The sequence below is a fragment of the Vitis vinifera genome, chromosome 18 (assembly GCF_030704535.1).
Source record: "Vitis vinifera cultivar Pinot Noir 40024 chromosome 18, ASM3070453v1".
Lineage (NCBI taxonomy): Eukaryota > Viridiplantae > Streptophyta > Magnoliopsida > Vitales > Vitaceae > Vitis > Vitis vinifera.
This window is the reverse complement of record NC_081822.1, coordinates 18729815-18756973: the sequence shown is the minus strand read 5'-3', so window position 1 is coordinate 18756973 and position 27159 is coordinate 18729815. Positions and strand designations below refer to the sequence as shown.

Below are 27159 nucleotides of genomic sequence, written 5' to 3'. Positions count from 1 at the left end.
TAGGAAAATTGAACGTAATGAATAATAGGTCATGCACCCAAGCACTTAATGTCTCATTGTTATTTACATAGGGTATTGGAGTGCAATTGATTATTTGTAATAGGATATTGAATTAACTTCATAAATGGATTTTGAGAAAGCCAGCGTTGTTTTATGTCCCAATGGTCCAGATTTAAGCTTACATACCTTGTTAGGACAGTTTATGAGGGTTGGATTGACTTTAGGTTCACTTTTGTACATGAAGGTGTTTTGATAATTACATAAGGATGCACAACGGTAAGTGAACAAGGTCTTTGGATTTGGCTAATTGATTAATTAGTAAGCCTTGTTGGGTTAATTAATCAATTAAGACTCGTTCTGGGGTAGATTAAATGATCAAGCACTTAGTGGGCTCAAGTTACTTAAGCTCATTAGGGAACTCTATAAATACCCTTTAAGGATTAGGGTTTTCATAGCTTTTCAATAGAGTTGTCTTCTACCTTAAGAGAGAAAGAGAGTCATAACCTCCAACCCTTTTTTTTCTCCCATCGAAAATGTGTCAAAATCAAGGAAGATCATCATGCAAAAAATCTTATGTTTACAAGACTTCCAATGGCATTGATTTGATTCAACACTTGGATTCAAGGTTTGAGAACATTCAAACCTAAAGGTTAGTACTTTAACCCTAAAGATCATTTTTTTTTTTGTAAAATTGGTATTACTTTCATTACTTAGATCTATGATGCCAACAATTGGTATCAAAGCATAATGTTATATGTATGCTTAAATCTTTGTTTAAGGTGTGCTAACTTCTTTTTTGTAGCCTTGATATTATCCCATGGCTAAAGGACACATGTATGTTTCTTTTTTATTATTGCATGTGTTGATTGAATTGGATAATTATTAATATTATTTGTTTCTTCATAGATTAGGTTGTAAGCTCCATTAAAGGAGCATATATTTCATTTTTTGTAAATTTTTAATATTTTCTATAGATTGGGATATAAATTCCATTATAGGAGCATATGATTTAATTTTATGACGTAAAGATATATTTTTGTCATCTATGGAGGGCTACAAGAAAGGAATTCCTTAATGATATCAATAAAGATTTGATTTTTGCGGGAGCATCATCTATGAAGCATCAATGAGTTTAATGGTTGTGGAAAATGATGAATTCTTCCTTTGAATGTATTGAAAAAAAAAAAGGAAAAAGGAAAAAGAAGAAAGATTTTTTTTTTTTTTTAGTTTCATGCTAGCAAAGAAACTTTCACTTTGGCTCCAAATCAAAGCTACCTCCCATAAATTTCTTAAGGTAAGCTACATATGGTTTTGAAGCTTGGGAAGACAGGAATCTAACGCTTCAAACAGTTTGCAATTCAAAGTTGAAACAAATAAGATGTGGTCATTTGAAGAAAAGCTATGCAAAAGGCATGCTATTACAGGATTGAATATGGGTCAATTTTCTTTTGATTATTTGGGCTTGTTTTTAGGACCACTTGTTGGGCTCAATTTATGGTTGGATGTCGACTCAATTGTGGGTTACTTTTTGGGGTTGCTTTCGAAGCTAATTCAAGCATTTTTTTTTTAATGCATTGTGATGAATCACGGATAGTAATTCATGGTGCACTTTTTTTTGGGAAAGTTTTATTGCAATCTGCCACTTGCATGGATAGTTGTCTGGGAGGACTATTTTGGTAAGTTTTGATGCCAAAAGTTGGTGCTAAGTTATGGAAAATTGAAAACCAATGGCTCTTGTGCAAAATTGGAAAGTTGCAAAAATATCCCTTGGCCATGGGAACTCCTTTCGATTATTTCCTTATTATACTTATTGGTTATATTGCATGCGATGAGAAATACTTTCCAAGTTGCTAATTTTGGATTTTTTTTATGGAAAATAAATTTTCATGAGAAAGTTATTTCCAAATTAATGTTTTATTCAAAATTGGCATAATGATATTAAGGAATTTTTATATAGATTTTTTTTAAAAAAAAATTATGAGAGAATCTAGTTTCCTTTTCTAAAAAATCCTTTGAAGATCTCTTTTTCAAAGTTTCTAATTTTGAGATTTTCAAAGACTTGAGTTTCTATATTAAAGGAAGATTCTCTTATTTTAAAATCTTTATAAAATTAGATATTGCTTACAAGCACAAGTATTCCAATTTAATGAATAAATTAAGTTTTTGGAAATTCTCATGATGAATAATTTATTTTAAGAATGTTACCAAAATTATTGAAAGTCTCTTATGTAAATAATATGAAACTTTTAGTAATTTAATGGATATAAATTTTCTTAAAAATTAGATTCTAAAGCATGTTATTTACTTAATTTGGGAATAGTGTAGATTAAGAAAATAAAACTTATGAAAATAAATTAAAGAGCAAAGTTTGTTTTTCTAAATTATTCCAAAGGATTCTAAATTATTTTGATGAAAATCCTTGTAAAATAAAAGTTTCTTTTTCGTATAAAGAGTTCTCTAGTTTTTATTTTTTAAGTTTTTGGAAATTTTTTTATACACTAATCCCTAATTTGGAGAGAATAATTTTTTGAAAATTTTCAAGATGGATAATTTATCATAAGGGAATTATCAAAAGTTTTATTTTTGATAATTTTAATGGAATAGATTATTTTGAAAATTAGATTTCATATTAAGATTATTTATTAAATTGAAAAGGTATAGAAATAAGGAAAAAGATATTATGATGGATTTTGAATATGAGAGCTAAAATTCCTTTCTAAATTTATTCTTAAGGATTTAAAATATTTTTTTTACACTTATCTTTTAGAATCCTTGAATAATTAAATCTTTCCTTATTGGATAAGGTGTTATCAAGTTTTCAAAATTTTATAAATTGGAAGTTTCCTTATTACACTAGAATATCTAATTTGGATAATAAATATCATGTGAAAATTTTCATTGGAAATAATTTATCATTAAAGGTTATTACCAAAAGATATTTAGTAATTTGATGGAAATAATTTTTTTAAAAACATTTTCTAGAAAAAATATTTATTAATTGGAATTGTGTGAAGAAAGAGAATTTTTATGAAAATAAATTTTAAAATTTGAGAGTGGATATTTTATCAAAAGTCATTTTTGGATAAAATACTCATGAAAATTAAAAAAATTTCATATGGACATTCTCTTATTACACAAGATTTTTAATTAAGGAATAAATATTTTTGGAAATTCTTAAAGAAGACAATTTATTCATCAAGATAATTACTAAAGTTTTAAAAGTCACTTTTACAAAATATTAAGTGGGAGAGCGCCATAGGCAAACTCATAGCTCCCAAGATCAAGCCCATCTTTATTTTGGGTGCATCACCATCTTAAAGATGGGGTGGCCCAACGAATCAAGTGATATAAACTATTCTATTTGAACAAGACGATTAATGTTTGTGGTAGAAGTGATCAAGCTTAAAGATGAAACTTTTCACTTGGTAACATTGATGTCAAGGATCTTGGTTATACACTTAACTTAGACATGAAGTGGTCCCACTTAGTTGGGCTAAGGGCTAAACATAAAAGATATATTAATTAATGCCTCGGGATAACCTTTTAAGGTTTAAAGCAAGTTAACTAATTAGATGTTGGGATTAAGCCCCCAAAAGAAAAACATGATGTAACAAAGTTAAACTTAACTATCCCATTGCTATCTTTTTGGTGTATTGACATTGATTTGTGCATTCAACCTAGATCACTATTATTATACATGACTTGGATGCATTGGGAGTTGCACAGTGGATACAAGTCATTGGTTCCTTGCAACATGATAAGTTGTTCACAGTTAGTTCATGGATTTAGGCAATCTAGTAAAGACTATAGTGCACTAGTTCCTAATTAAAAGGATGGTTTGTCTTGGTCATCGGGATAGGGTTCCATGGTGAGTGCACTAGTGTGTATGGTTACACATTGAACAAAACCTATGATGAATCATGACGCAAGGCTATCAAATTTTCATAATTCACCAAGCTACTATGTTGCATGGACTCTTAACCTTGAGAAGATATTGTTGGGCCTATGGTGAAATAAATAGGAGGTTTTGCCCTATGGGTGAGACCCTAAAGTGGTCATATATTTCCTATAGATTGAGTCACTATTAATGGAAGTTGGTGGAAATAGGTATTCTCAATAAAGGCATTGTGATATCTCATTGAATTTAGATAGTGTGTCCCCTTGAGTGATCCAAAGCACTCATAATTATGAAATCTATGGTCTCAGAATTCCTTAAATGGAATTTAACATATGTTCCTTGAAGCTAAAGTATGTTAGTTAATCACATAATAAGTGAGATCTATAACTCAAGGATTGGAGAGGTTATCATAATGGGTTGATAACACTACCTTGTTAGACTATGGACACCAGTTCATAGGGAGTTTGCATGAAATGAATAGTAGGTCATGGACCTAAGCTTTGATCGTTGTAATTTCATAGGATATTAGAGTGTAGTTGACTCTCTTTAGTGGAGTGTTGAATCAACTTCATAATTAAATTTTGAGAGAATCAACATTTTCCTATGGGCCATCGTAACTCTTACTCGAGCTTTAATTTCATGGTAGCACATGCTTTAAGGGTATTTTGAGCATATGATTCATAAGTGTCCATAAGGGCATTTTAGTAAAAATATAAGGTTGTACTAGATATTATGAATTGACTTTTGTTGGCATCTTAGATTTAAGCAACGATAACAATAGCAATTTTTTTTGAAAAAAAATATCTTTATGATTAAAGTACTAACCTTTAGGTTTGGATGTTCCCAAACTTGGAATCCAAGTGTTGAAGAATTAAATTGATGTTGTTAGAATCTCATAAACCCAAGATCTTCCACCTGATGGCTCTTCCTTGATCTTGGGACACTTCCAAGGAGGAGGAGAGAGAGAAAGGGGAAAGGAGTGTAGAGGCGGTATCTCACAAATTCCCCTATTTTTCCTCTATGAATTGATCTTCTTTTTCAACCCAACAAACAAACACTCAAATCACAAGTAACAATGGATGCACCAACACTCTCCTAAACAAGTTATTCAGTGCAAGTCATCGACAACACTTCCCCAACATGATATATAAGACATTACATCAACATAAAAACTCTTTTTCACATGCCCCTTGTCATCAATCAACAAAAACTAAAATATATTTTGTTATTTTAAAGATTCAACAACCATATTTTATCTCATGCTCCAATTAATCCAATCAACATAAAGCAATGAAAAATACTATAAGCTTATGAAATACTAATCAAAAGACAATATAGAAAGGAGAGATAATGACACCCATTTTTAACGTGGAAAACCTTTGAAGAGATTAAAAACCATGGGCCTCAAGTAATCAAATAATCCATTATGAAGAAAAATTAGCCGAGTATAAGGTTTTACCCAGCTCAAGTCTTTTATCCTCTTTCGAACCACTTGCCTAGAACCTTCAAGGTTCAACTACCCTTTTCTTCTATAGGAAAACACTTGGAATCCACTCTAAGCAGTGATCTTGACCTCTTTTTGAGTCCACACAAGAAGAATCTTGGATTTTACCTCAATAAGTTGCATATAAGAGCAATATTAGAGCTATAATGAAAAATATAATGAATCAACTCATTTTAAACAAAGATTTTTCACTTAAAAACTTATTTTCAATTCAAACTAAAATTTTTTCTCATAAGGCAAACACTTCCCAATATGGCGAGAGAAACTTGAAGCTAAAAAAAAAAAAAAATTAGGGTTTTCTCTCTCACAGTTGATCTCTCCCCATCTAGAAAGAGGGCTTAAGAATTAGGGTTTTGAAACCCATCCAACGATTGAGAATGTTTTGGAAAAAAATGAAGTAATATAAATGTGATCAAAGTTTGATCGATCAAACAAGAATAAAAAAGACCTGGGTACAATAGAGATTGTTACCCTTAAGTTTGATCGATCAAAAATTGATCCAAATGTTTTAAACACAATGTGTTACACTCCTAAGCTTCAATTTCATTTTCCAATAAAAGGATAAAAATTTAAAATACGATTGATCATTGTTTTCCATATCCATCACCTCAAATGCACTTACCAACTCTTCTAGTCATCCTTAAACACGAACAATTTGGAAAAGACAAGGATCCAAAAGAGGATTTGAGAATATGTGCTACGAGACACAATGGGAGTTTTGACCTGGAATCACCAATACACAAAATACACTTACAATCTCCCCATTTAGCAATTTTGGGACAAAACCCTTTACAGCACAAATGAGTACATGTATACCCCACCCACTTTTATACAAGGTACACACTCACTCAACCTCACAAACTAGACACTACACAACATGCCATCAAAGATTAATACACAAAACTAGTTAGTATCACCTGCACATAATGAATCAATTTACAAAAATATCAATGTGCAAATTATCTTCAATAAGTCCACAAATATACAAGCAGCTCAAGATACTTAATATAGCACTTATGCACATCCAAAATTCTCTCATTTTTTGTCCTAGAATGTGACAAAGAGAAGAAAGTAATATGTTCAAAAACCTGAAAATATGCTCCTTAATAAACACATCGATGTACCAATAAAAATGAAAGAATATCATATAGACCAATGATGCTCTAACAAAAATTGAATATTCATGTAAAATATATCAAGAAAAAAACAAGGTTCAATATGAGCATTCTCCCTCTCAACCTATCATGACATTGGACAAAAAAAATTGAATAGGAGCTTTATGAAAGCAACCTTTAGAAATAAGAAAAACCCAAGATTAAGCATCAGATTGCAAATAAAAATATCACATTCAAGTTCTAAAAACAATGTTGCAAACATTGAAAAATCAACACCAACATCCCAAATGAGCACCAAGAACACCCGAACCAATACAAATCTATGAATAGATATAATGACTTAGGTGAACCAAGATACGAAAAATCAAACCTTAACACCAAAGACAAGCACTATCCATCTTGGCAAAGGTATCTCAAAATGTTGGATTGTGACCCACACCCTCTTCCTAGTACTCAATGTAGGAACCATAATAATAAGCTAAAAACAAGGCTGGAAATGAGTATGAGATAAAAATTGAAACACCAACTTAAGAGTAACAAACCCAACATTGTACCCTTTGAAACCTTGAGCACCCAAGCCAAAAAAATCAAGAAACTACTTAACCAAATGAGAAAAATAGAAACCAATCCTTGAAAAATGAAAGAGAAGTCTTCCATAATCAAACCCTAGATTGAAAGAAAAACCAAACTTACCTAGAAATGGAGAACAACCAGCCGTCAAAACCATAACTCACACTAAAACACGCTTTGTCGAAGAGAAATGAGAGGGATTTTGGAGTTAGAAGCCATCCATGGTGAAGAGCAATGGAAAACTTTAAATGCTATGGTGAAGAAAAAATGATGAGCAAAAAAGGTTTTGAAAGAAAAGTGGGTTGGAAAAAGCTAGGGTTGGAAGAAATTTGAGGATTTTGATTTGAGATAGAGACACCCTTTTATCATTTCTATTAAACATGTATTTTATTCTATTTATTTATTTTTTGTTTTTGTTTTATTTTTTGTTTTAATTTAAAACACCAGAGAATAAGTTCGATCGATCACATTTCAATCACACAATGTTATTCTTAGCCAAGCCAATAAAAACACATTTGATCGATGACGGATCCATCCAACTTCGATCACACAACACAGTTTTCCCAAGGTTAGAAAAACACAATCGATCGAAAGTCAGTCGATCACATAATATAGTTCTCAACCAAGGTTAGAAGAACACAGTCAATCAAAATTCGATCGGTCACATTGCACAACATTTAATTTTTCTTGAAAAAACAGTTGATCAAAACAACTAATGATCGAGATATGCCAAAAAGTTCATAAAAAAATGAGTAAGAAAGTTGTACAATAGGAAGAAAACTGAAGAAGGATATTAAAAACAAATTCGTTAATGCTCACCATGAAAATCATTTAGTATTTGATCACTAATATGCATAATAATAATAATAAAAATATCACCAAGAGACTTTTGAATTGATTGGCCAAGTATGAATTATAGAGAAACTGATTCGCGTGTAACTCCAAATGGGTCATTTAATCAAAAACATTTATAAAACCTATGACCTCATACTAATGTAGCAAAGCTACTATAGTATAGTGGCTCTAGGGTCGAACTCTGGGATGGGTTTTCATTCTACCAGTGATATACTCAAAATTAGAAATTGTATTTAATGATTTCCTTAATCAAAAACTTAAAGTTTAAAAGAAAATAAAATTTGTTTTGAAAGTGTTTGAAACTAAACTAACATAAACTAATTAAAAATGGAAGAAAGAAAGTCTCCCGGAGCTAAGGGTTGCTAGGATCAAGTTCAGAATAGAAGGTGGAAAATTCCGGATTTTTCTCCTCGCATTGGGGATTTAACCTATAGTTATTTCCCGAACCGGTATAGGTTTGACAATGAAGATTTAATCCATAAAAGGTCAATAGAAATGGTAGTCAAGGTCCATTAATGGCTTAAGACACTATGGGTCTTCACCTTGAATCACTTTCCAATGACTCGTACATGATAACTAATGGACTAATATGGATCTAGCAATAAGCATCCATAAAGACCTGAAGCTTACCATGTATTGGTCATTCAAAGTGATTCTAAGGGGTTTAAAGCAAAACTTTGGATTTAGAAGACATTTATGAATTCCAACTACCTGAATTTAATGCATGGAAGCTTTCCACCTTTTCATCTGGATTTTTCACCTAGCTTCCTTTACTCCAAGAAACCGAAAGTTTAGCCTCTCATTCTCCGGGCAAACATCCTTAGAGGTTGTTTGGCTTCCAAGAAAAAGAAAATAATAAAGAGAAAAGAGAAACGAGAGAGCTCTGTATAATTCTCTAAGTGTCAAACGTAATACGTATTCTATATATTCCAAGAGGTGATTTCCACCCCTTATAAAGTCTTTACAAAAGCAAAAGCTTATGATTGGTTAGTTACAAGGATAATAAAGGAAATTACATCACAAAATACAAAGGAAAATATCTAAAGTGGAGTCGGCAAAGGCAGAGCAAAATTCGCAACACGCATGGGTTATGCGAACCATATGCGAATGTTATGCGAATTTCGCATAACACCTTGCGGAATGCGAAATTTTCGCATAACCTGGATCAGTTGGCTTACGAAGGCCATATCTTCCTCATTTCAGCTCCAAATCGTACACGGTTTGAAGCGTTGGATTCTTGACTTCCAGATCTTTGAAATGGTATATAGCATGTAAAAAATGGACTTCGGGAAGTGCTCCAAAAGTGTGAAAGAAGACTGCAGCTGCTACATCTTGATTTTTTTTCACTTTGCTTCTCTTTGCTTCTCTCCTTTGCTTGACTTGTCTTAATGATCCAAAAAGCTGTCAAAACATTAAAACTAGCCACAAATATGATTAGAAGACATTGCTAGGTCCTTAACATGCCAATTGGACTAAAGATGGAGAACTACTACACAAAAGTGCTTAAAACATAATGCATTAAAGGTGTAAAATAGCACTTTTTGGGTAGTAATCAGAAACTTATCAATTTCTCATATGACAAGGATAAAAAGCAAGAAATTATTAACACTCCATCAAGCGATTTTTAGCTCAAAGAGCACACTCATAAGACCATAACGAACTAACAATGATAAAATATCCCCATTTATAAGGCTATAGATATCCATGAACCAAAAATCATTTTTAAGATCAAATCCATCCCTAAATAAACTCAAATTTATTTCCCTTGAAGTCAATTTACATCTCCCTTGATTGGATTTCTATTTAACATGGTAAAAAATAAACCCCTTAACATAAATACAAACATCACACCTCGTTTTTATTTTTTAAATTTTTTATTTTTTATTTTTGTTTCAATAACATATTGACAAAACACTTATGATAGAATATTGACTTTGAGATCACTAAGGTGGTCATTACAAACATAAAGAGATGTCCCACTTTTGTAATGGAGATTTTTACACTAGAAACATTGTCAAGGTGCCTCAACCATTCTAGGAAATGAATAATATATATATATATATATATATTTGGAAGAGTGTAAATAATCAAGAGACAAATTCAAACTCTCAAGAAGATTTATATGACTTTACTCAATCTTTAAGGTACATTGAATAGATATAGGCCTATAATTGAACTTTAATAATCATTTATCAGTTTTTATGAAATCATAAAGCACTTCACAAGTTGTTAGCCACTCAATAAATATGAAATAAGTATCTTGCAGCTTATCCAAGCAAAGCTAAATAATAAATACCTTATAATCCATCTCATTCACCAACACAAGAAGGATTTTTATATCTTGGATCACTTTGAATCATTATGGCACAAAATAACCATTTTCCAGAAAAGAAACAATGCCAAGTTTAAAAAATAAAAAATAAACATCCATGTTTAGAATAAAGTGGAAAAGGATTTGAGGAGATACCAAACAAACAACAAGAATGAGAATCACAAGAATAGAGAAACAAGGCAACACAACGACTCAATAAGCCTATGAAACCTCTAGGATGAAAATATATACAAGAAATGATGTCTTAGGGACCTTTAAAGAGAATCAACTCAGAAAACATAAGCCTATGGAGCTCCTAAGTGACTCAAACCTAAAAACATCCAAATGCTTAGTGAGAATATCAACCCTTTAACCCTTGGTTGAGACATATTCTAAGGAGACAACTTTGCCTTCTACCAATTCATAAATGAAATGATGTCTTATATTAATATGCTTTGTCCTAGATTAAATGAAAAATAGGGTTTTTGGATAGATTGATGGCACTTGTATTATCATAAAACACAATCATGGTTCTTTGCCTTATTCCATAATCTCTCAACATTTGCTTAATCCAAAGCAATTGAGCAACAACTCCAAACAACTATATATTATGCTTCAGTTGTGGAGAGTGAAACTGAATTTTGTTTCATACTCATCTAAGCAACCAAACAATTACCAATGTAAAAACAACCACTAGAAGTGTTTTTTTTTATCATCGACATTACCAACCTAATCATCATTTGTATAACAAGCTACATCAACATGAGTGTCAAAAGGATACCAAAGACCTAACTCTAATGTACCAACAATGTATCTCATAACATGTTTAAGTGCAATGAGATGGGATTCTCTAGGACAAGCTAGATACCTAGCACAAGCACCAACAATAAAGGCTATGTCGGGTCTACTAGCTAAGAGGTATAAAAGACTACCAATCATGCTTATGTATAATGTTTCATCTACTCCCTTTCTGAATTCATCCTTACTTCGCTTTGTACTAGTTGCCATTGATGTGTCCTATAGTGTTTTGTTGATTCTAGACCAAATTTTTTGACAAGTTCCTTAGCATATTTGGATTGGGATAAGAAGATCCCATCTTTGAGTTGTTTAACTTGGAACCCAAGAAAGTAAGTCAACTCCCCTACCATGCTCATTTCAAACTTACTCTTCATTTTTCGGCAAAACATAAGGCACACTCACTAGAGGTAGACCCAAAAACTATGTCATCAACATATATTTGTGTTACTAAAATCACTCCTTCATTTATTCTAATGAACAAAGTTTAGTCTGCTCCTCCTCTCATGAATCCTTTCTTAAGAAGATAAGATGCAAGTCTCTCATGTCAAGCTCTAGGAGCTTGCTTTAGGCCATAGAGGGCTTTCCTAATGCGATAAACATAATTAGGTTACTTTAGGTCTTAAAAAACTTTTGGTTGCTCAACATAAACTTCCTCATTAAGTATCCCATTGAGAAATGTCTTTTTGACACCCTTTTAAAACAACTTAAACTCCCACACACAAGCAATTGCCATATTCAAATGGATTCAAGTCTTGCAATTGAAGCAAAATTTTCATCGAAGTCAACTCTCTTTGCTTCAATCCTTGAGCAATCAACCTTGCCCTATTCCTCACAATAACTCCATTTTCATCCATCTCATTTTTTAAAATCCATTTTATTCCAATGAAATTCACATCTTTTAGTCTTGGCACCAAAAACAAAACTTCTTTTCTAGTGAATTGATTCAATTCCTCATGAAGAGCTTCTAGCCAAACTTCATCATTTAAGGCTTCCTCAACACTCTTGGGTTCAATTTGAAAGGTGTAGCATATGCAACTTATCTCATTCAACTTGGATTGTCTCAGTGTTACCATGTTTTCCTCAAAATCTCCAATAACATTACTTAATGGATGATTCTTTGTCACCTTAGACCTATTTCTCTTGGCTGAATCATTTTTCTCCATATCAACATTCTATCTTTTTCTTCTTTATTTTCTTTCTTCTCACTTTCTTTTTCATATTTTAATTGTTTTCTTCAATCAACTAGTAGTCTTTTTGCAAAACAATGTCAAATTTGACAAGATTTTCATGATCTTTCAAGACTTAGCACCTACTTCCAAACAACCTAAAATGCTTCATATTAGGATTCTTTCATTTCCTAAGCTCATAACAAGTTTTCCTAGTATAAGGATGCAAATGAATCCTATTGGATGTGTAGCAAGCAGTTTTAATTACCTTAGGCCAAAAATGAGTAGGGAGATCATGCTAATTTAGACTTGTTCGGGTCATTTCTTGAAGGACACGATTCTTTCTTTCAGCTACCCCATTTTATAGAGGAGTTTTAGGAGCGAAAAACTCATGCTTAATTCCTAAAGTGTGACAAAACTCTAGAAAATCAAAATCATCAAATTCTTTTCCCCTATCACTCCTAATTCTACCAACGGGATAACCTTATTCATTTTGAATCTTCAACCCAATGTCCTTAAAATTAATGAAGGCATCACTCTTTTCTAGTAGGAATGCAACCCATGCAAACCTAGAATAGTCATAAACTATTTCGAAGATGTATTTCTTGCCCCTTAAACTCTCCATTCTCATTAGTCTCATAATGTCCATGTGCAAAAGTTCTAGAGGTTTAGAGGTCACAATCTCATCAACTCTTTTACAATTGCTCCTAACTTGATTTCCCTTTTTACAACCGTCACAAATAAGATTGTAGGGCTTTCTAAGCTTAGGAATCCCTTTGAAAAATTCCTTGTTTGTAACCTTAATCAAGTCACGAAAGTTGAGATGACCTAATCTATGATGCCATAAATCAATCGATTCAAGTTTTGAACTACCAAAAACAAGGGAAGAAAATAATGAATCTTGACTAACAACATAACAATTATCTGAAGTTCTCAATCCAACCATCACATGATTAACATTCAAATCAAACACTTTGCACATATTTTGTGAGAATTAAACATTGAACTTATTGTCACAAGCCTTCCACAAGCAAGACTTCTTCAAGATTAGGAATGTTGGTGTCTTTCCCTTTCACACAAGCCATATTACCATCACCAAACATCACATTTCCTCCATCAAATGTAGTGAAATTAATGAAGAATGATTTATTATATATATATATGACATGAGCAACCACTATCAAAGTACAATGAGTGTGACTCACTAGCTCTAAGTGTGGTATGGACAACAAGGCAATTAAATTCATTCTTTTTCACCTATATTTTCTTGAAATTTGTGACTTTGGTTTTTCCATTGAAAGTGCTTCCATGGAAACCACTATGATAAGGGACATTAAATCCCCTTGGACACTTTTTTGTCACCTTGCAACAACTTATTTCTCAAAGCAAATGATTCATTCATTAGGTTGGTCAACTTTCTTTAAAAATTCTCAAACATCCTTACATAACATCTATCAATCGTATGTTCCATTTTGGTACACTGAATGCAATGAAATTTCAATTTAGAATGAGTTTTCTTAAGGAGCACTCCTTTACAAGGCTTAACAAAAATTGTTTTACCACTATTAGGAGTGATAGTTTCATTAATAAAACCTAAGCCTTGTTTATCAAAGGATTTCCACCTTGAATTGATGAAATCATCAAGTCTTTTAGAATTAGGATGTGATTCTTCCGTCCTAAGACTTAACTCATTCTTGAACACTTGATTTCACTCTTTAACTTATCACACTTTTTTTTTTCATGTCAAAGTGTTCATTTTCAAGAAAGGTAATTTTATCAAGCAAAGACTTCTTTTCTCCCTTTAAGGTCTTAACCTCATTGATTAAACTCTTTTTATAAGCCTTTCACTCAACTTGTTCTTGTTTAAGACTCAAGTACTCCTTGCACAAAGTCTCATATGTAGAGTTAAAACGTATTTCATCACCATCAAATCGAGTCACTTAACTCACAAGACTCACGTAAAACCTTTTTCTTGATTGGTTCTTCATTAACACTTGACATAAAGGTGGTAAAGTTAGTACATTCCTCACTTCCAATGGATTCTATGTCACTCCAAGTGACTTACATGACCTTCTTTCCTTTTTTCTTTGAGAGACATTTAGTGGCATAGTGCCATTTTTTCCCCACATTTGAAGCACTCAATCTCTAACTCCTTTTTGACACTTTTATCTTTCCCTTTGTCTTTTCCACTTGATTTTCCCATTGGATTGTTCCATTTTTTAACATCTTCCTTAGACTTACTCTTATATTTCCTAAACTTCATACATTTCTTGAATTTCCTAACAAATCTAGTGTCTTCTCCATCCGACATTTTCTTATCACCCTCACCTTCAGAACCTAAGGACTCCTCTTTTATGGCATTCAAGGCAATGCCCTTTGACTTCCTAGGTGATCCAAGAGTCACTTCAAAGGTTTGGAAGGAACCTACAAGTTCATTTACTTTCAAGGAATCCACATCCTTAGAATCTTCAATGGCAGTGACCTTTGCTCTAAATCTCTCAAAAAGAAATCTTAGAATCTTTCTAACCATTTTGGAGTTAGGAATGGGTTCACCTAGATTAAAGCTAGAACTCACCATGTCCATCAATTTTGCATAAAACTCTCCAAAATTCTCATGATATTCCATCTTAATTGTCTCAAACCTAAAGGTCAACATTTGAAGTTTGGACACTTTAACAGCATTGGTTCCTTCATGAGTCAATTGGAGGATGTCCCAAGCTTCCTTATTTGAGGTACAAGTAGCAATCTTAAGAAATTCATCCATGCTAATGGCATTAAAGATGGAATGCATGGCCTTAGCATTGTTTTCACTAACTTCATTTCCACCTCTATTCTATTCTAATTTGAGTTTGATCACATTTGTTGGTATACCTTCTTTATCCAACACCTTAGGTGGAGACCAACCAAATTCAAAGGGTTCCATACTTTTTTCACTTTACATTTTAAGAAAATATTGCATTCTCACTTTCCAATGAGAATAATTTTCATTGGTTAAAAAGAGTCTCCCAATTGATGCACCCTCTTGATGAGGTTCCATATTTGAGATTCAAGGATCGAAAATGATTTTTGCTTTGAAACTTTCTCTGATACCAGTTGAAAATGAATCTCTTCTATGGATAACACCTAGAAGAGGGGTGAATAGGTGTTTTTTAAAACAATTAGAGGTGGTACCTCACAAATGTTGACAATTCCCTTGTTTTTTCCTTTATAAATTGATCTTCTTTTTCAACCCCATAAACAAACAAGCAAATCACAAGTAACAATGGATGCACCAACACTCTCCTAAACAAGTTATTTAATGCAAGTCCAATGCAAATGAGACAACACTCCCCAAACATGATATACAAGACATTACATCAATATAAGAACTCTTTTTTCACATGCCCCTTGTCATCAATCAACAAAAACTAAAATATATCTTGTTCTTTCAAAGATTCAACAGTCATATTTCAACTCATGCTCAAATTAATCCAATTAACATAACACAATGAAAAATACTATAATCTTATGAAATACTAATCAAAAGACAAGATAGAAAGGAGAGACAATGACACCCATTTTTAATGTGAAAGACCTCTAAAAAGATAAAAAACAATGGGCCTCAATCAATCAAATATTCCACTAAGAAGAAAAAATAGATGAGTACAAGGTTTTACCTAAACCAAGTCTTTCATCATCTCCCGGACCACTTGCCTAGAACCTTCAAGCTTCAACTACCCCCTTTCTTCTTTAGGAAAACACTTGGAATCAACTCCAAGCTTTGATCTCGACCTCTTTTTGAGTTCACACAAGAAGAATCTTGTGTTTTACCTCAATAAGTTGAATATGAGAGCAATATGAAAGTGAGGATGAAGAACACAATGAATCAACCCATTTTGAACAAAGATTTTTCAATTAAAACCTTATTTTCCTAAAAATTTTCTCATAGGGCAAACACTCCCCAATATGGTAAGAGAAACTTGAAGCTAAAAAAACCAAAGTTTTCTCTCTTATAGTTGTTTTCTCCACATTTGAAAAGATGGCTTAAGTATTAGGGTTTTAAAACCCATCAAACAGTTGAGAATATCTTGGAAAAAGATGAAGGAATGAAAATGTGAAGAAAGTTTAATTGATCGAACAAGAATAAAAAGGACATGAATACAGTAGAAATTGTTACCCTTAAGTTTAATCAATAAAAAATCAATTCAAATGTTTTAAACACAATGTTTTACACTCTTAAGCTTCAATTTCATTTCCAATAAAAAGATAAAAATTTAAAATACGATTGGTTACTGTTTGTCATCATCCATCACCTCAAATGCACTTACCAACTCCTCTAGCCATCTTCAAATACGAACAATTTGGAAAAGACAAGTGTCCAAGGGAAGATCTGAAGAATATGAGCTACGAGACACAATGGGAGTTTTGACTTAGAATTGTCAATACACAAAATATACTTATAAACATGTTAAAAACATTTCAGATTTTCAAACAAATTTTTGTTTTATAAAACATCTTAAAACAATTTTTAAAATTTATTTTTCAGAATTGTTTTGAAACCGATCCTAAAGAGATTCTTATTCTTTGTTAAGTTAATGATATTTTAATAAAAGATATTCTTAATTATGGTGGACATTAAGGAGATGTTATAAATGTAATAAAGGTATAGATGAACAAGTTAATAATTGACTTCCATATACTCAAGTATATATGTTTTCTTTAGTACGTGAATAAAGCCACCTTTTCATTTCTCTCCAATCAAATACTAGGCCCCGACGAAGAAGGTTTTGGGAACGAAGCTAAATTCATTGTGGGGCCAATTAGCCCAGAGAGCCCCGGCAACGAAGGTTTTGGGAATGAAGCTAAATTCATTGTGGGGCCAATTAAATAAGAGAGAGAGTGTGTACAAGGAGCCAAAGACAGCAGGAGAAGGTGGAGGAGTAAGTGCCAGTCTCACCTGACCACTTTCCCAAGAGTAGGTATCCTATCTGTCTTGACTATTTATTACTGTATTTTCTACCTCCTCTCCTGTCACCTTAGTGCCCCTGCAATTTGCCTTGTATAGTGGTTTTTCCATTTCCAATGGTCCAACTTTGGTTTGGCCCAAGAAATAAAATGGGAATTATAGGATCGATGAGTCTTTTTCATTCATTTCAAATCATTTAAGATGACCATATTACCCCAATAGCACTGTTAAAATGTTTTAAGAGGCAATTGAGTTTTAATATTTTCACTTATTGAAGTACAAATTTAGAGGGTTTTTCCTTTTAATAGAGCTATGGTAAAAATAAGCTGCTAGATTAATAATTTCTTTAAAAAAGAAAAAAAAAATGATTTGTTGAATTATTCTCCAAATAAGATGCATGCAGTTCTTCATAAAACTAGGTCACTCATACAGGGTCTTTCTGGACCAACAAATCCATCAATATTCTATTTAGTCTCAATAATAATCTTATTTTCTTAAGAGAGATGATTAGAAGGTCATTATGCATATATTTTTCTTATAAATGTGTCAGAAGGGTTGTGATGTCATACTAAACATGGCATTGAAGAATGTGGCAGTCAGATGAATGCATGCCCATATAACCCAAATAAATAGAAGACGAAAAATGAATGGAGGATAGTGTTGTACATGTGTCAAAAACTGAAGCAGTATAGCATTCATTCAAAAGAAGGTACACCACCAAACCCCATTAAAGAGCTAGATATTGAAGGAGGAGGAGGAGAAGAAGAAGAAAAATATGATCTAGAGATGGAGGAGCCATCAACCGGGGAGATGACACAGAGACCAACAACTGTTTACTACTCTCACAATCCATGCTATTATCTTCAAGAAGCTATAAGGGCTATTCTCAAGTGTTTGGGCCTGGAATCTTCTACTTCTAGGGACTCTTCGTCAAGCAGTTCAGAACAAAAGGATGATGACGACACTGAAGCAAGTCCCCAACAATCTCGTTCTTCTACACAACAAGGAGCACACTCATCGTCAGCTGACTCTCCTTCAACTACACAACAAGATAACAACACCTTCGTAAGAGCTCTCTCTCTCTCTCTCTCTTTCTCTCTCACTCTCATTTTTCATTTTTGGTTAAGTTTTATTTGAATCTTTTGAGATGAATTTATGTGTTATGCGACATCCAGGAGGATGCTGAAAGTGCGCGTGTATTGAGGAGAGGGCCTACAAGGCCACCAATAAGTTTTGAAAGCAGGCCTGGAGGTGGTTCTCAGATTAACTGATTTCCAGTATTTCCTTCTAAATCCCCATCACTACCAGTGGAGTGTTGGCAAACAAGTTTGCTTAAACCTAGGATAGGGGCGTCCCTTTGTTTTTCTTGTTTGGTCTTGATTTTTCAATTTCACTTTTAATTTTTTGTTTGTGTGCTTTTGAGAGATGAGAGGTCTCCACGTGCAAGGATGCATGGTCTGTAATTTCACACCCGTGAGACACTTGTACTAATTTGCTTGACTTTTATCAGTGTAAAGGAGGGCCATTTTCATGATCTAGGGTTTCTTTTTCAACTCTACATGGAGTTGTTCTTTTAAGCAGTGTGGAAATATTTATGTTAAGTTACAGAAATACTGGATTATATATATGGCATTACTTCAGTGGTATACTTTGAAATCTATGCTTCTTGTAAGAAGAAAAAGTAGGCAAAGCAATTCATAGTTAATGCCTTTAATGGCGACTGCAGACGATAAATTATAAACTAATATTGTCTTAAAGATATGTAACATCAAGTCATAAATATACATCTTACAATATTTGTGACATGTTGCCAAGGACTCTGCTTTGGGTTCCAGTTTTTGGTAGGTTTCACTCCATTTTTCATCTGTGTTTCATCCATCTTTCAACTCTTTTTGCATAATCACTTTGACCTTATAGTCGTCTCCTTGTCTACATGATAAATAATCTTCATGTTGTATTTTTGACCAAAAAAAAAGGGAAAAAAATGATAATAAAAACAGGAGATACAGTCTCTGAGAATTGACAACTCATTACAATTTATCTTTGATTTGAAAACCAGAAATATGCTACATTTCATCTCTTTCTTCAATTTGATCCAATCCCCCAAAATCATGTTATAAATGATGATCTGGGTGTTTCAGACAGGAGGGTTTGGTTGAAGGATAAAATATAGCATTAGCTTGAAGCAGAGTTGGGTTTGGCAGCTGACAGAGACTCGGTACACTTGTTCCATGTTTTCTTGGAAAACATGTATAGGCTCCAACATAGGTAAAGTAACCTTTATTTCCAGCAAAACATCAAGGTTTTTACACAAATATTCCTACAAGTTAACTAGCACATAATGATGTAAAAAAAAAAAACCCGGAATGGCTTCCCTACCACACAGGTAGTATTTTTTTTCTCTATGCTGCATTCCACCAAGGAAGCCAATAATAAACAAATTATGCTTCCGAAATGTCTGATAGCTGCACTACTTTACAGGAAAGAAAGAACCATGAAGGCACTTCATACAAGCCTAATAACATAAAATCCACTCACCAGCAAGAGCTTAAAAAACAGATGAGCAAACATCTTGTTGGCAAGTTGTTCAGATTCAGTGCTCATGAGTGGATCGGGAAGTATCCGTAAACGAATGAACACCAGATCCAAGATTTGATCCCTGTGAGGTGAATAAGTTTGGGTACGAAAAATATGAGTCGTCGTCCATGGAGGGCAATCTCTGAGGTTGGTGATGAGCAGGCTTGTCTTCAATCACATGATCATCGGATGGTGAGGAATCAATACCCACCTTGTCTCTGTCATATGAAGGAAGATTCAATGCCTCTGATGCCTGGTAATTCTCAGGGTCTTGATGAGCATCCAAGGGATTTGAAACACCATCAGAATCACCCAGAGAGTTGTGATGATCGACATGTGGCTTTTCTGTTGTAGGTGATTGATCAGATGTATCAGTATGGAATGGATTCTCACAGCTACTATCAAGGACCTGATCATTTTTCTTCATGATTTCAGCAATTCTGACCTGTGCAAGGCTAGCTGCTGAGCGGGCTGCTGCAGCAGCCCGCTCAGCACTTTCTGCAGCCACCTGAGCAGCAGCCAATACATCCTGCAAATCAATATCGGCCTCAGTTTTGGTTCTTGAGAGATTGGGAGGTGGAGGTGGATTATTTTGCCTTGCTGAAAATGATGCAGAAGCCAATATCGGGCGAGAAATGAATGGCACAAACTGTTTATCTTCCATAGCTTTGACTGAAACATCAGGCGATTCATTTCGGTCAGCCACTGTTCTTTCTTCCGCTGCTTCCTGAGGTTGTGGATGTGGTTGACGTAATAGGTTTTCATTAACTTCAGAATGTCTCAGTGCTTCATAATTAACTTGATGGTGAGGAGCAGATGGAGAAGGTGGGAACATTGCAGGGGGGGAGACGGCATCCACTCTTGGCTGTAATGTTGCCTTGGGAACTTCAGGAAAATCTAATGGGTCGAAGAAGCCAGCATCAGAATCAGAATCCTCTTCCTTGGGTGTTTGTTCACTGGCAGAGTGCAATGATTCATCATGTTTCTCCTTGGGAAGAGGCAATTTAGATCCACTGACAAACTGTGTTGGGCCATTCTTCAAAGAGAAGACACAAATTAGGCAGGAACAAAAAATGGCCATCAAGGCAGTAATAAATATTACTTACCAGCAAGTCTTCATGTGGCTTGAAAAACTCAGTTTCAGAGGCAGCTGGATCCCAATCTAGCCCATGCTCTTCAGCAATTTCCTTGAGTAGCTTCAGTTTCACATCAGGAGAAGGAGCACGGACAGAAAGCAGTTCAATCAACTGCAATTATAAATGCAAAGAAAAGAAGAATATTATGTACAAGTTCTTTTTTATTTGGAAAATAAATGGGTAAAAAAATCTATGCTTCCAGCCATTATCCATAGAGAGCAGTTGCACTTTGAGTTGATAGTTCATATAACCTGGCGACAAACACCACAATCTGGCATGAGCTCAGTTGCAGCCGCTACAAATTCCTTCCCATATTTGGAGGCCATTAGCATTTGAACCTGCAGCAGCTCTGGTAGATCTGCACATCTCGGTGCAGCAAAACACAAACTCGATATTGCTTCCTTCAGGTCTAAGGGACATTCCCTGAAATAACATTACGATTATCAATAGTAACAAAGAAAAACAGGAAAATCTTTGAGAAACTAGGAAAACTCTTTTCACTGGTCAATTTCTGTGACTATATTGAATTAGAAAATGAAATACTATAGCTACACATGTATGATTCTGAGAAATCCATATGAATAAACAATGCTGCATTTGCAAGGTAGGAGGAAACAGAGACAGGTGAGCACAAAGTGCCACATTAAAGTATTATGCAACCAAAGACAACAATACTCCTAGGTTACAGTGCGTAAAGGCTCCGAGGAGTACAAAAATCTGGAAAAAAATCCCCACCAGTAATGCTACTGCCAAACTTGGCACAAGCATAATGAATTTGAAAAATGTCACTGAAACTATAAATACCAAACTACAAGCATGTGATTCATGTAGTAAAGTAGAGTTGAATTTTGCCCTGATATGAGCTACAGGACTCAGTTGCAATGAGCAATAGCTGAGATCAACTTCCTATGAGCAGCATCCAAAGGTGTCAAAAATTCCTCTCCAGTGCATAAGATTTCCCAGTGTACATTTAAACTGCCAGCAACAGCTGGTTCTAGTGACCGACTGTGTCCCACAAGCTGTGGGTCCAGGAGTGTCCAGTGAATAGGAGAAGATATTTGCCCAAGACTAGATGTCCATGAAAAAAATCTTTAATTCCCCTTTTGACAAGACTAGACATCTTTAATTCTACCATAAGCCTAATCAAAGGTGTAGCTCCTCAGATGAAACCATGCAAAAGATCCAAGCAAAGAATAGATCAAATATCCAAATCATCAGTAGAGGATTCTCCTTATTTGCTAGATATGTTTGTTTAGTAAAATGGCATATTAAGATACATGCCAAAATCCTCAACAGTAAAACAGAAAAACGAGGAGAAATGAAATGGCATAAACTGCTACGGTATTTACCCACTGATATATTCATATTAAATTAGAAACAGTATTAGCACATCAAGAGTATGTATGTCCATTTCCCATATATGTCCATCTTTCTGTTGCCCTTTTTCCAGTAGCTCTCTACATCCATATTTGCAGCTTGCAACTTTTCTGTCCCAACTCCACACCCTTAAATTTTTTGTTTGAACAACAGCTGAGTATACACAAGTGGGAATCATCATAGGAGTAAGATGTATATCTGCAGGGTTCTCTGAAATACCATAAACAGGTGGAAGTGTTTTTGGATGTTTCATACAAAGTGAAATGACATCTGAAGAAACAAGGTATTGTACAAATATACAGGAAAGAACTTCATGCCTAACTCCATGTCTATTTGAAGTAAAACATGCTACCACAAATTACAAATTTACAATACTAGTTAAAGAACTAGAACTTCAAACATCAGTTTCTCGCCCAAATCTTTTAAGTTCTCCCTTCAAATTACAACAAGGGTCAAACTCTAATATCAGGGCTTGTAAATTCTTACATACCAAATATATTCTAGGATATTAAAGCGTCAAAGAAAAACTTATACATACATGTGTTCATTTTTTTTTTTTGATAGATTATACATACATGTGTTAATAACTCGAACATAGTTTTTGATCCACAATTTTCAATGAATTTATTTCCCTCGAAGCCAACTTGTCCAAATACAGGTTTGCAACCAAAACTGCCAACCCAATTTTTGAACATATTAAATTACTTGGAGAAGACTTCCAACAAATTTCCCTTTGTAACAAAATTCTTGGCCAAAAAACTGAAACAATTCAAATTGAGTGATTTGAAAATATATATATATTTCCCAAAACATCCCTATTTTGGCCAAAATTCTCCTGACTAAATCAAACCTCAAATCCTTCCAGTCTTGAATTCATCTCATTGATTGCACCATGTAAATCTAATTAAAACCACGAACTCAAACAAGAATTCAAAAGTACTAATATGATGATAACAACAGCAAAGAAAACATTTAAAAAAAAAAAAACCATGTTAGATAGAGCCAGAAATTCAATTTGAAAATAACCTTTGTGTTTCAATGATTGGGAGGCGAACAGAAATAAGCTCACAGTACAGCTCAATGATCTCTTGAGCAGCCATCATATTCTCTTCTCTTATTATATGCTCCACCTAAAAATAAAAAATCCAGAAGATCATAACCACCATACTAGTATCACTACTAGAAAACTCAAAAGTAACTAGTAATTCTTCAATTTTAGCAAAGCCCTTTAAACAAGAATGAAAACAGTTTCTACCCGGATTCGAGCAGTAGCTTCTTGACCAGTCTCAAGAAGCTTAGCAATGTCTCGGCGCATTTGCTTTATCTGAATCTCTCTCCTGTTCCTTAACAACTTTATGCGAGGGATTGTAAGTTTCAGTAGGGTTTTACTGCAATTGGAAACAATCGACAAAAATTCACATCAGAACCCAAAAATCAAATTACTAATGTTATATATGATAACGGCAACAAATGACAGAAATTCATATCAGAACCCAAAAACCCAAAAACAAATGTCATATACGAAAACAATTGCATCAAATAAAACAAGAATTTCAGCACTCAACAAACTTGCCAAATTCTCAATCTCAACGTGGAATTCAAACTCAATTCAGCATATTAACATGGAAAAAAAAATCCAAAATAACTAAGCAACACGATTGCCGTATCAAATCCAGTTGGGCACTTTTTTTTTCATAATTAAAATTAAAAATTCGAGACCCCTTTTTTCTTTGGTGTCCTCTGAAACCAAACACAACACTGTTATGAAGAAAGAAAAGGCGGCACCATTTGGAAGCTTTGTCGCCCTTATAGAAGGTATCAAACCCAGATGGATATTTTTTTCCCATGATCAAATACTAAAATTATTGCTTCTTCCCAGAAACCAAAGGAAAATAACAATAATAATAATAATGAATTTAACAAAAATAATAACAACAAAATAAAAATAAAAGAAATATTACCATTTCGAACCTTTGAAGCCCTTGTTGAAGAAGGAATCGAGCATCGACATGATGGAACTATGATAATCCAACTGATTCAGATCCCGATCTGATTTCAAAATCCCACAAGACCACAACCCTAATTCACAAAAACATCAGAGAACAACGTTTATTATCCGGCACTCCTGTTTATGATTTATATAGAAAATTATTTAATTTAGGAATGAAACGAAGAATAGATCAATAGAATGAGTAGATTTCAGACCTGCGACGCGCTTAAAAACAGGGCAGTAAAGAAATGATTTCTTAAGAGCCAAGGTTTCTAAAATGGTTGTATAGTCATTGCCAAGGATGATTAGAAATCTAGAACGCGGCTTAGGGATTGGGTAATGCCGACCTAACGATTTTTCATATGGACCTTCGGTTCCACCTTCAGTACGCTGGTTGTTCTTTTTTTTTTTTTTCTTTCCTATCCTTTAAAAATAATTTAAATTTTTTATTAATAAATATTTGTACATTTGAAAATAATAATAATAATAAGGATGATTTTGCATTTAAAATTAAAAGTTACACATTGATGGATAAGAAGTATTAAGTAGAAGTTAACAAATATTTAGAGTTTGTTTATTAGTGATTTTAGGAAGAGTTTATAATATTTATAATATTTAAAAAAAATTATTATTAAAATGTTAAAAACGTTTTCTATAATCATTCTCAAATATATATTTAGAATATGTTTGATAATAATTTTAAGAAAGTGTTTTTAGTTTTTTTAATACTTGAACTAAAAATATTAAAAACACTTCTTAAAATCATCATTAAACACATTTTTACTCTTGGGTTGATTTCACATTTAAAAATTATTTTTGTAAAAAATAATGATAATTTTGATATTTTTAAAAAGTTTTAATTAAATAAAATTTTATTCCATTGGAGGAGGAAAGTAAAATATGGCCCTCACTTTTTCACAATAAAGATAAATTCATTTGAGAAATGTTGTGTTTATGAGTTTTATTTCTCCTTTAAACCTAGAATATCTAATATTGGATGTAAATCCGAAAAACACTAATAATATAATTACCAAATTAGCCGGAAAAAAATTGGTATTTGATAAAAAGAGTTAATTATTCATCAGTGAAGAAAATGATAAGTTTTATTTTTTAATTAAATTTGATGATATAAAATTTAAATCATCTAAGAGTGGTTTTGGTAGTGATTTTACTTAAAGTATTTTCTTTGTAAGTGTTTTTAAAAGATCATCTATCAAATATTTTTTTTTTAAAAAAAAAAAAACATTACAATTGACTTTTCAATACTTCAAGTGATTTTCAAAATTTTAAAAGTATTTTTTAAATTTTACCAAACAACTAAACTTTTCTAAATTTCAAAATATTTTATTTGTAAGAACAATTATTACTATATATCTCATAAAAAATTAACATTCTATCTACCAAACATGTCCTTGGGGACATTTGTGAAGTAAATTACAATAGAGTATGAAGAAAAGTTAAGTATGATGAGTAAAAAATCAATATTTACTAAAATATTAGTTTTCTTAAAATATATATATATATATTCCTATTATTAAAATTATTTTTATTTTTTTTTTACACATTGTGAGAATATTAAATTAAATGCTAATGCCAAAAGCGAGGCGGTTTGATAAGAGACATTTTACTAATAGATAGGGATGACGATAGAGCGTAATGAGCCACCCCAATTCCAATCCTACCTGATTTATTCAAAATAATTCACATTCTTACCTCATTAAAAAATTAAATAAAGCGGAGTACGATGGGATGAGTATGAGAAATTCTCATACTCATCATCTCTCATCTCATTTAACATTTTTTTTTTGAAAATTTTTAATTTTTTAAAAATATTATTTAAATTACATTAAAATAAATATTTTGTATAAATAATTCAAATATTATAATTTTTATAATTTATTTTATTGATAAATATTTTATTATTATTATCTATATACTAAAAATTAAATGAAATTAATTTTATATATAATCGGGCGAAATGGAACAAGCAAAACAAGGTAATACCCGAACCTATTCTAGGTTTTTAAAAAAATCACAAACCCATCCCAAACCTGTTTATTAAAGGGTGGGACAGGTACTCAACAATACCCTGCACATTGTCATCCCTAATAATAAAGAATGAAATATTAAATTAATATAAGTTGAGGATTATAAGGGTTTTGTGGGTAGATTATTCAATTGTTACAAATCACTATACAGTTAAGAGAAAAATTGTCTAGGTAAGTTAATATAAACCTATAACAAAAGCATATTTTCTTTTATACTATTTTACTTTTCAATATATTTTAACATATTTAGTTATAATTAAATTACTTTGAGCATGTTTCTTAAAACTTAATACTTATTACTTAATAATTTAACTTAATTTTAAATTAAATTATTCTAAATTTGTGAACTTAAAAGTTATTATATTAATTTTATTTTAAATATTAAACTTATTTGATAAAATTAATTTGAATTTATTCTAAATCATTACATTGATATATTTACTCTCATTAATTTTTATTAATATTTATACTTTCACCTATTTTAAAAATAAAATAATCATAAAAATATTTATTATAAAAAATGAGTTATAAATTTAAAGTCATTATCATCAAATATCCTCTCATTAAATATGGACAAATGTGGTAAAAATAAAATTGAGATTAAAATAAGTTAGCTATTTTCATTTAATAATTAAAATAATTTTTAACCTTAAATTATGATATAAGTTATCTCAATGAATTAAATTAAATTATTAAATTATATTAAGTTATTAAGTTCATTTGTGCGTCACTTTTTTATTTTTTATTTTAAGAACTTTAAAACGAAGAGTTTAGATTTGGGCAATTTTGAATGGGGTGGGTTCCACTCGGTCACAAGGCAGAGATAAAATAAAATAAAAAGAATTTTTGTTGCAATGGGCGTTTAACGG

At 32.5% G+C, this 27159-nt stretch overlaps 2 protein-coding genes across 2 annotated transcripts; one reads left to right on the top strand and one right to left on the bottom strand.

Annotated features, from left to right (window-relative positions):
- The first annotated feature begins 17833 nt into the window (after positions 1 to 17833).
- On the top strand, positions 17834 to 18700 carry LOC104882661 (elicitor peptide 6). Its single transcript, XM_010666754.3, has 2 exons — positions 17834 to 18227; positions 18338 to 18700. The coding sequence occupies exons 1-2, from the start codon at positions 17949 to 17951 to the stop codon at positions 18431 to 18433; spliced, it is 375 nt and encodes a 124-aa protein (XP_010665056.3). The 5' UTR covers positions 17834 to 17948; the 3' UTR covers positions 18434 to 18700.
- A 727-nt stretch (positions 18701 to 19427) lies between these two features.
- LOC100245921 (uncharacterized) lies at positions 19428 to 24628 on the bottom strand. Its single transcript, XM_002274991.5, has 7 exons — positions 24458 to 24628; positions 24214 to 24331; positions 23508 to 23640; positions 23279 to 23382; positions 21127 to 21298; positions 20846 to 20986; positions 19428 to 20775 (listed from the first exon to the last, which is right to left on the bottom strand). The coding sequence occupies exons 2-7, from the start codon at positions 24261 to 24263 to the stop codon at positions 19756 to 19758; spliced, it is 1620 nt and encodes a 539-aa protein (XP_002275027.1). The 5' UTR covers positions 24264 to 24331; positions 24458 to 24628; the 3' UTR covers positions 19428 to 19755.
- Positions 24629 to 27159: the final 2531 nt, after the last annotated feature.

What these genes read in the sequence shown, in the direction of transcription:
- LOC104882661 (XM_010666754.3), top strand. Translation starts at nt 17,949, where the DNA reads ATGGAGGAGCCATCAACCGGGGAGATGACACAGAGACCAACAACTGTT. An exon ending in AACAAGATAACAACACCTTC is followed by an intron (nt 18,228 to 18,337) that starts GTAAGAGCTCTC and finishes TGCGACATCCAG; the next exon opens with GAGGATGCTGAAAGTGCGCG.
- LOC100245921 (XM_002274991.5), bottom strand. Translation starts at nt 24,263, where the DNA reads ATGTCGATGCTCGATTCCTTCTTCAACAAGGGCTTCAAAGGTTCGAAA. An exon ending in CCAATCATTGAAACACAAAG is followed by an intron (nt 21,299 to 23,278) that starts GTTATTTTCAAA and finishes ATGTTATTTCAG; the next exon opens with GGAATGTCCCTTAGACCTGA. An exon ending in AGCCACATGAAGACTTGCTG is followed by an intron (nt 20,776 to 20,845) that starts GTAAGTAATATT and finishes TTCTCTTTGAAG; the next exon opens with AATGGCCCAACACAGTTTGT.